At 38.5% G+C, this 10,425-nt stretch overlaps 1 protein-coding gene across 1 annotated transcript in view; it reads right to left on the bottom strand.

Annotated features, from left to right (window-relative positions):
• Positions 1-8,472: 8,472 nt before the first annotated feature.
• LOC115419576 (coiled-coil domain-containing protein 85A) overlaps positions 8,473-10,425 on the bottom strand; it is a 28,330-nt gene continuing 26,377 nt past the window's right edge. The window contains 1 exon segment of the mRNA XM_075353476.1: positions 8,473-9,280. Coding sequence (XP_075209591.1) covers positions 9,262-9,280 — 19 coding nt within the window. The 3' untranslated portion in view covers positions 8,473-9,261.

The raw sequence follows: 10,425 nt of genomic DNA, 5'->3' as shown, positions 1-10,425 counted from the left end.
ATTCCCATCCCTAATTGTGACAAAGGTGGGCGACATGGTGGTGCAGTGGATAACACTCGTGCCTCACTGCAAGAAGGTCCTGGGTTCAATTCCAACACCAGTCGATGGGGGTGGGACCTCTCTGCATGTTCTCCCTGTGTCTGCGTGGGTTCTTTCTGGGTACTCTGGCTTCCTCCCACCATCCAAAGCTATGCACTGATAGGTTAATCTAAATTACCCATAGGTGTAATTGTGAGAGTGATTGTTTGTTTCTATATGTCAACCCTGTGATGAACTAGCAACATATCAGGGTGTACCCATAAGTAGCTGGGATAGGCTCCAGCAACCTCCGTGACCCTAGTGAGGATAAAGCGGGCTCAGAAAATGAATGTGACAGAGGTGAACAAATCTATTTTCTACCCTCAGATGAACAGGATACGACCTCAAGCCATCTTGGGCCTCAGTTCTTAGAAAACAACTTTTTTTTTACTTCTCTGTCAATTACTTTAACTCAGGGACTGAATTATGAATCAAAATTGTTTTATCTGCAACAGATCGTTTTAGCCTTTTTGCAATACTACACTCGTGATATCTAAATCTACAGTTGTAGATAGCATAATTTACTGAGAGCCACTCTTGGATGTGTGATCACTGTAATTTCTATGCTGAGGACCATTTTGCTACTTTAGAACAGCAACTGTGTTTGACACCAACTTCCAGTTTAAAAATGGAGTCCTAACACCAACAAAAAGACTGACTACCAGAACAACAGATTCCAACACAAATTTCTGGGAAGTAACAAAAATGCTGCAAATGGTTCCATTAAATAATTTTGCATCAAGTCTTTATTGAATGATTCACTAAATGTAGTATACAGTCTACTTCCACAAAAAAGATGTATCATAAAAAAATGAGTATTTATCTTTTTATAAAGAAAAAAAAACCCACTTGGATTTACCTGAGCAAATAGTTCAGATCCTACCATTGGATAATTACTGTTAAGATTAATATGTTTTACCTGCAACACATTCTTTAACTCTATCAAATGGATTGAGTGGCTTCTCATTTTTCAAACATCCATCAGTTTGATAGAGAGCATAAAAATTGGACTGTCTCAATGGACAAAGTTCATGTGGTCTGGTGAGTCCAGATTGACCCTGTTCCAGAGTAATGGATGCATTAGGGTGAGAAGAGCGGTGAAAGAAGTGTTTACCTATCATGCCTAGTGCCTAGAGTACAGATCTGTGGGGGCATTGTTATGATCTGGGATTGGTACAGATGGTCAAGGCTAGGTTCAGCAACATTCTGTGTTGGTAAAATGAAATCCATCCATCCCTCCCTCCCAGAACTGACATATACAGACAAACATTCACTTTTCAGTACAAGGTCTTGGCAAAAAAAAAAATGACTGAAACTCTGGATGGAAATAAACAATTGTGTGACATTTATTGTGACATTACATATGCACTTGCATGTCATAAATGATGGCACAGTGAATGCATCCTGTAATCAAAGCTAAATGTGGTCGGATGAAGTATGGTGTTAGTGTCTTTTTTTTTTTTTTTTTGTTCAGGCAGTGTAGAAACACAACTAGACATCACTTCCTGGAGAAAAGAAATTATGTGGATTTGAGGTCACTGGAGTCATGGCAGTTTGATGTGGGAACTTTGTGTAAAGGTCTGGCCTCTCATTCTAACCCCTGTCTCATTGTGTCAGCTGTGGATCTCTCTTTGTGTTCAGCTCCTACCTCTGCCTCCATTGCTGTCACTGCATATCAGCATTGTGTTAATGCTAACATATCACTTCACCATTCCTGACTATGCTCACCCACTCATGAGACAAGGAAAAAAAGAAAAAAAAAAACCCCAAGAAACAATAGCTGAAAGAAGAAAGACAGCAAAAATACAGAAACAATGCTGGTGCTAAAGAAAGTACCAAGAGTTGATAAGATTCATACAAAATAGTCATGCTAAGGTAAAAGAATATATTATGATTTAGTCTGCATTGCAAAACAGCTCCAGAAACCTGCACTTTTACTTGTGTTTACTCGCTTTGCAAAGATTTTTTATTTTTATTTTTTAGTTCAGAGCAGGTATATTGGTGGGAAAGAGAAAATTCTATTAACTTCCATTTTATACTGAAATCTCAGTGACAGCAGAAGTAGTGAACATATTAAAAAAAAAAAAAACACTATATGGGGAAGGGAACATAAAAAAAAAAAAATCACATTAGACACTGCTGAACTGCACCTTTTGAGCTTCCCTTGACTTGGAGAATGCACTTAGAAAGCAGTACCAGTCACTGATTGCATAATTATCTGCTGCCTTAGTAAATCAGATGCTAATTACACACAAACTGTGACTACAAATAGAATGGATGCTTTCTGGCACCGAGTCCTTGCATTTTTGTCAGTCAGTGCACCTGTTCATCAGTCTGTATGATCGATGCTGTGCTTGACATGACCTATTCCATATTAATGATATAATGATCCTGGCCAAAAGTATCAAGTAGTATATAATAAACAAGTACAAGATCTCTAGGTGTATACTACACTGGTCGAATTTCATCAGTGGCACATTACCAGTAGAGGGCGCTATGGTGCCCCCCCCCCCCCCCCCCCCCCCCAAAACCTGTCTCACATGAAGGAGAAGATGAATGGAATCACCTAAAATAATTTTACAGACACATTCATATTTAAATAAATGAGCTGTACATGATACAGCCAGTTAGTACTGTGTATAATCTGCATTCAAGTGTAGTTTAAAAAGGTTTTCAGTCGTTTAATGAGCAGTCAAGTAATGTGTTTCCTTTTTTAAGGATGTCACCCAAGAACTCTATAGACCCTCATTACAGTGGAACCCCCCTCAATACAAGAGATAGGAGAGCTTAAGGGTGCAAGACATTGCGCCCAAGCACCACCCACAGGAGCAAACGTCACATCTCAAAAAGACTCAAGACCTTCCACAGAAATGGAATCACCGAACAGGTCCGTAAGTAATACTACTGAGCCATGAGTAAAGAGTTAGATAGCTCAGTGGTTAACACAACGGACTTTGGTGTGGGTGTGGGGACAAGTGCAGGGCCCATGATATGATTGTTTCTCCTGCAGTGGTCTGATATGGCTGATTTTAAGTTTTCTTGTTCTGCTTTTTCTTTTTGTTTTCTTGTGAGGCATCCCGTTGTTTCCTTTTTGCATTCTTTTTGATGTTCCCAAATGTCCTTGTCTCCCCTATGTATGTTTTATTGCATGATCTGCATGGTATTTCGTATATGACGTTATGCATACGTACAAACAATCATATCATGGATTGGGACAGCACAAGGATTGTTGGATCGGAGAGCAACAAGTACAAACATTGGATCAGGGAGGTTATTGAGATCAGGAAGCGAGCCAGTGGTACTATCAACTGGGACGAGGGGGTGTATATACTCTCATATGTATCCCTCTCCCAACACACCTGATTCCAGTGATAAACCTGTCATCAAGCTCTGCAGAAACCTGATAACAACTGTGAGGTGTGCTGAAAGAGGGAAACATCTGAAACATGCATTATAGTAGATCTTGAGGACCGGGGTTGGTGACACCTGGTGTAGAGCATGACAATGTTTCCACAGTCACTACGGTGCCTCGGAAAAGCCAAAAAAAAAAAAAAAAGACATCTGATGCTTCTGAAAAGCTGATAAACTGCATGTTACCTGAGTTATTTAAATGCATTGATATTATTAGTGTTTCAAGTTATTACACTTGTTTAGGTCTTCAACGATTAAATATGATGCTTCACATAAGGTAATTCACTAAAAGACATGATCATTCACAACTTAGTGGGGAGCTTCGTCCTTGCACATGAAGCCAAAGCAGATAAGTGTCACAGATTAGTACTTCTAATAGGACTTAATATTGTTGGCTGATATTTCAGGACAATAACTCAACCACCCATGCAACATCATGGCTGTACTGGGCACATAATAAAAAAATGCAGGACTCTTTAGGGTTGTTACCTCAGTACTGAAACATGCTTAATGGCATCAGGACTGTGTGTCAAATTTAAATACATTTGTCTCCCTGTCTAGCAGGAGACATATAATGTGGCAGTTGTCTCCACAATAAAGTGCAAGCAGTTTGCTTAATAAGTCCTTCATTTCAGTCCTAGATATGGTAGGAGTGGTAATGAGAGATCTGTTATCTCAGTCTGCCATTAGCCTTAGTGAGTGAAGTCATTAGAGGATGTAATTAACTCCTATTGTACTTGAGATGGGTCGTTAGCAGACGAGTCTTAGGAGCATGTGGCATCGACATTCTTTTTGTGCTTATGCTGGTGACCTACATGGGGTGAGAAGTTTACGTGCTTTGTTGTGAGGCTGCAGGATCGTGGTGATGCTATGTTTACAGCAATGTGTTTCACAAAGGTGTTACCACCTACAGAATGCAGATGAAGCACATTGTTACTCTTTTCATGTACAGACAGAATGCAAAGACATTTATCAATTTGCAAAAGTGTTTAGAATGACAAAAAGCAATCTTTTTGTGAGTCACACATATAGTAAAATCCCTGCTGGGATCTAATGCATGAGTGCATTTATTCAAATCAGTGTAGCTTAAGGATACACTTCATTTTCTTTTTGTCCCCAGAGAGTCTACAGTGTACAGTGCAGAGTGTATTACACTATGTAGTGTATAGGTGCACTGCTGTACATTTTACACCACACAGGGATGCCACCACTATTTACATAAATAAGGGACGCAGTCTGATATGAGCACAATCTGAGACTGTGCAGTGTTACAGTAAATCATGTAGGGATCTATTTGTTTGTTTCTGTTGTTTCTAGATGATAAATCATTGATAGCCCCATTGAAATCGCCCTGCTGTGTGAATGTAATAAAACCCCAAACATCCTGCTAGATGAGCTGAGGCTGAGTATTTGTACATTTGTACAAGCTACTCCCTTGTCAAACAGCTCCCTGAAGCCACATTGGAAAAGAGACACAGTCAGAAAGCACGTCAGTCAGCTGCCATAAACTGCATTTCCCAAGGTGCTCCTTGGTAGATTTATTGCAAAATCTTCTCAAACTGAACAGTTGAACTGAGCAGTTGTATATGTTTGTGGTAAAAACTGGATTTCATAAACTCTAACACATCTTTTGAGGATATTTACTTTATTAACGCAAGGTTGTTATCTCCATTAGTACACATAAAGCAATAATATCCGTTTGATAATGAGAATATTTTTATTACCCTTACCACACAAGGGTTTTGCCATCAGGTCTTTATGTATCTCTACAGCACACTTAACATTTTACCCAAGGTAGGTCTCTGTCATAGCTCATACCTCCAAAAGGATGGACCTGTATACTTTATTCAACACTTTTTGGGACTTGTCTAATTTTCCTGGATATGAAGTTATTTCACACAAACACATACTTTCTGCATGACACTGACTATTAACAAGATCACTTTCTTGCTGATGTCAAAGTGCATATTATAATTTCTAAATCTACCCCATGGGATGGATGTTCATACTCAGTCTCATAAACAACACTTCTAGGAGTATACTTCAAGGGTCAAGGAAGTTATATATATTTTTGTTTAGTGTATTCCCAATATGGGGTTAGAACATGGGGTTTGTGAGCTAAGAAGGAAACATCTGCAGTCTCTGATCATCTTGTAGGTCTATGAAGCCACATGCCTTTTGATAGCTCCAATAAAAGTCCTCATCTTCCACAGATGGATTGTAAATTCTACTAGACTAACAGCTTCCCAAGTCAAAGTGTCACTTTATCTGACTTCAATTGCATGTATTTGCATGTAAAATGTGTGGTCCGCCTAAGTTCATCCTCTGGTGATACGTTTTCCATGGGTTGATCGACTTGTCATCTGGGTAGATTACATGTCTGATCTCCATATAGATAGATTATTGTTACCAGCCTGAATCTGGTGATCTGTTACTATGGTCCTTACTGGTGTCTCATAGCTCTAACAGCTGACAGATTTGGTGTGGTGTTTATAGATTTACCCTCGCAGTGGCAGGGTATGCAGATGGGAAGGATTGACCTGCTGCGACCTTGGAAGAATGCCCTGGCGGAGGATGACGGCGACCTCGGGATGGGCAGGACATGCTGCAATGCAGCAGAGGAGATCAGTGGCGCTGCATGCTCTGACCCACATGCACATACAAACACATAAACTGCAGCTCACCAACACACTGGCACACATTAACATATATACTGTATAATTAAACTGCAGCAGATACACTGATACACACAAATCAATATAAACACACACAGACACTTTTGGTCTTCATGGGATAGCAGGAGTGTGTCTCAACCTGCTGTGTCTGGTGGCCTGAAATAGACAAATCACTAACATGACTCTGCATATTGAACAGCACAGACTTGCACACAGACTCACACACAAATTTCCTGCACACATGTCCATAGACGACATGAAATAAAACCGACACCATATCAATGATTAATATGTGGAACTGATGTCCAAGGAGTGATTAAAAAATCTAAATATCCAGAAATCTGTAAAAGCTTGTCATATTCTGTCCATCTAATCCTACACAAATGAAATACAGTACAGTTATGCTATAGCATATGCAATCACTCCGTACACAATAATACACACTAAGATGTGTAAATACAAACATTTCCCCCTCTTTCCTCTCACTCACACTGCTGAACATAATGCACACTTTTAACAACAGCAGCAAAAATCTCTGCATCTAACCAGCCCCTCTAACCACTGATATCCATACGAGAGAACTACTTCTTTTTTTTTTTTTTTTTTGTCATTTACTGCAGCTTCACTCTGCTGTATGGATAAAGGAATCACTCAGTCCCTATATCCCACTGACAGCTCAGCAGGGCATCTTATAGGGAGACAATATATGTAACACTACTGCTAAGACATCTGATTTAAAGAGCCCCAGCAGAGCAGAACCATCACTTAGTAGATTTTTCTGGGGCAAACAAGTAAACCCTAATCACTTTGAGCAATCAGATCAAACCAGATCCGTCTCAGCTCGCCTTCATTTGCACTGAGCATGCTGGTAATACTTCACATTAGTGGATGACCTTATATGACATATTACACACACACGCACAAGGACACAGTGGTATTTGTGATGACCTTGTGCTGATTTTCATTTATTTCATAGAGGCGTAACAATACCTCCCATATATATATATATATATATATATATATATATATATATATATATATATATATATATATACATACATACATACATATATATATATATATACATATATACATATATATATATATATATATATATATATATATATATATATATATATATATATATATATATATATATACACACACACACACACACACACACACACACACTAATATATCACAATAAATGACCGATTAACCACACATATCCCATTACTGTGTGCCATGCAGTACATTTCCTTTGGTATTAACACACACTTAAAACATATCTATGTGTCAATCCATTGCACTGGGTGATGTGTTAACAATAGTTTGGGCACTGTAGTTCATTTTCAATCAATCCCACATAAATGCTGCTGCTGCTGTATTCATTTGAAATTAAAAAAAAAAAAATGAAAATAGTCTCTGGCAAATGCATCATATACTTCCCATAAAATCTAATGCGATTAAGGAAACTATGGAATTGTTGTAAAAGTGATTTACTTATGACCTTTTTTCAGTGATTTACAACCCAACTGCCGTCAGAAACCAGTGGATCTGAGGGTACTGGAAGACTAAGGAAATCAGGATGCAGTCAAACATGGACTAATGCATTGTTAGATTTAGTATTTCATCTTACTTGTTGAAAATCTAACTTACAGCCAGAAACCCTTATCTTCTATTGAACAATGAAACATGGCAAGATATGAGGGTGTCATATTTAACATGTGGCAGTCAACATCAACAGTATTTCTATTTCTTGTCATCACATACCTTTTTTCATCAAGCGCTCCAACAGCTGATCCTTTTAAGTGACAAATGTGATGACAGACTCTCCTCAAAGGCATCCTTCCATGTTGTATGTGTCGATGTTTTTTTTTTCTCCTGAACTCATTATCTGCTTTAAAACATGCCCTATGTGACCTTCAACCACAGTCCGTCAAACAGCACACAGCCACCTCCACACCAAAATAAAACGTGAACAATTGTTGCACATTTACATAAAGAAGTCTGTTTATTATTTGATATATATCATATGCATCTTCATATAATAGTTCTAATACCAGTAAGTCAAAAATAATAATCATATGATATTTATATATAGATATATAGAAAACTAATCCAATAATCTACTTTTTACTTTTTACTTTACTTCCTTGTAAAAAACAACATGGAGAAACATATACTTTTCTCCCCAGCTTCAATATAGGCGCTTTGAGGGAGCAATGAAGATAATACAAAAAGAAAATTACACCTGAACATTGCATCTTATAGAACTAGAACATCTGTCAGCAGCTAATGTTGACCATCTCGGTTTAAGACACAGGAAGAGGTTTTTGTTTCTTTTTTTTTTTTTTTTTAACTAGAACATCTTTGACAAATACAATTTTTGTTTTGCTTGCAAGTTCAGTTAAAATGGCTTACAAACATTAGAATTTATCAGGGAAGGAGAAGGGATGGTGGCAATACTGTGATGCATGTTGGATTTGGCGATTGAGAGACAGAATATTAGATTACAGCAGTCTCATTACACACTTTGAGGATGATGGGTATCTGAGGATGAAGAAGGGGAGGGTGGGAGAGAAGAAAACGAGAGGGGGTGGGGGGTGTGAAGCAGGAATGTGGAAAATAATTAAGGTTAGGTCAGCAGGATATAGAAAGTTTATATTGTGTGCTTCTCCATCAATTATCTACTTTTGTAAACAATGGGTAGCAGCACAAACAGTGCAGACTCTTCATTTCCTCTCACCAAACCCCAGTATCCCTTTCTTTTTTCTGGGTGCTCTCTGGGAGGTAGCCGTGTCACAGTTGGCAGCGACAGATATCCAGTCTAATCCAAGGAGCTGTACCAGTCCTCATAGGTTTACCAACCATACTAATAGCATTCCTGCTCAACTCCCCTTCCCCTCAAAAGATCTTAATGTGTAGAAAAAGAAAACATGGAGGCAGGGTGTTTCAGGATGCGGGCATGGAAGAGGCCCGGAGCCGTGGAAGGTGGCGTCCAGGGAACCTTTTGTCTATGAAGGCCAGAGACGCAGGATGGCTGGACCACAGCAACCCTCCCGTTCTTTGAGGAGCCCAGCTGGTCAAGTTGTAGTCAAGAGGAGGCATCAAAGCTGCAAAAGATATAAGATATGATATATGAGAAGGATGTCAAATATTCCTTAAGTTAAAGTTGACAATAGTTGATATTTTTTCATTGTTATCATCAAAAATTCTATAATAATCTTTCAGCATGCTGTAATTCAAGGGGTCTTTGAGGGGGGCTAAACTTTGGCGCCTCCTCTTGGCTCTGTTTACAAGCTTTAGAAACTCTACCTCATGACAGAACTAACAGGTCTTTTCATTGCATGGTTATCTCACTGTGCCCATCAGACTAAATAAGTTTAGTTTAGTTTATTTATAAATTTCGAATATGCAACAAAACCAAGTAATCCCACTTAGTCTTTCCAAATGAAACAGATTATAAGAAAACAATACAAACAAACAAAAACCTGTACATATACATGAAAACAAAGTATGACTTCATTTGCATATTAGAAAAGGAGTGGAAGGATGTATAACTTAAATATATATTGAACAGATTCAACACGGTACATGACAGCTCCCCAAACTGGGATATTTTGGCTTCACCTTTTTGACATGAAACAGTGTCACATGTCTATCTTTATATCCAGAGACATTCAGGACAAAGTGAAGAAAGCAGAAAGAGTGTGTGTATTTTGAAAAACATCTGCCTTTTTCCTTAAATTTGTCTAAGTAGATCTCTAGGTTTATTTATGCTGTACTTAGTGGCGGCTTGTCAATAGAGGGTCCTAGAGCTCCGCCCCACCTGTCTCACATGAAGAAGAAGATGATAGGAATTACTTCAAATAATTTTACAAAAACATTAATATTCAAATAAACAAGCTATACATGATATAGCGCATGAGTATCATGTATAATCTGCATTCAAGTGTAGTTTAAAACTGTTTTCGGTCGTTTAATGAGCAGTCAAGTCACATGTTTCCTGTTTAGGGTGCTGCCCGAGAACTCCATAGACTGTCATTATAAATGGCCTGTGTGCAGTAGACCCCCTCCAATACAAGAGACAGGAGAGCCCAAGCACCATCCACAGGAGTAAACATCACATCCCGAAAAAAATCAAGACCTTCCTTAGAAATGGAATCAGTGAATAGGTCCCTCAGTAACACTACAGTGTTCTAAGTAAACAGCTGGATAGCACAGGGGTTAATTAAATGGACTAATTCCAGGTATGAAT

This window comes from Sphaeramia orbicularis, chromosome 1 (genome assembly GCF_902148855.1).
Source record: "Sphaeramia orbicularis chromosome 1, fSphaOr1.1, whole genome shotgun sequence".
In the NCBI taxonomy this organism is placed as follows: domain Eukaryota; kingdom Metazoa; phylum Chordata; class Actinopteri; order Kurtiformes; family Apogonidae; genus Sphaeramia; species Sphaeramia orbicularis.
Note: the sequence above shows the minus strand (reverse complement) of the source record. Positions and strands in the feature narration are given on the sequence as shown.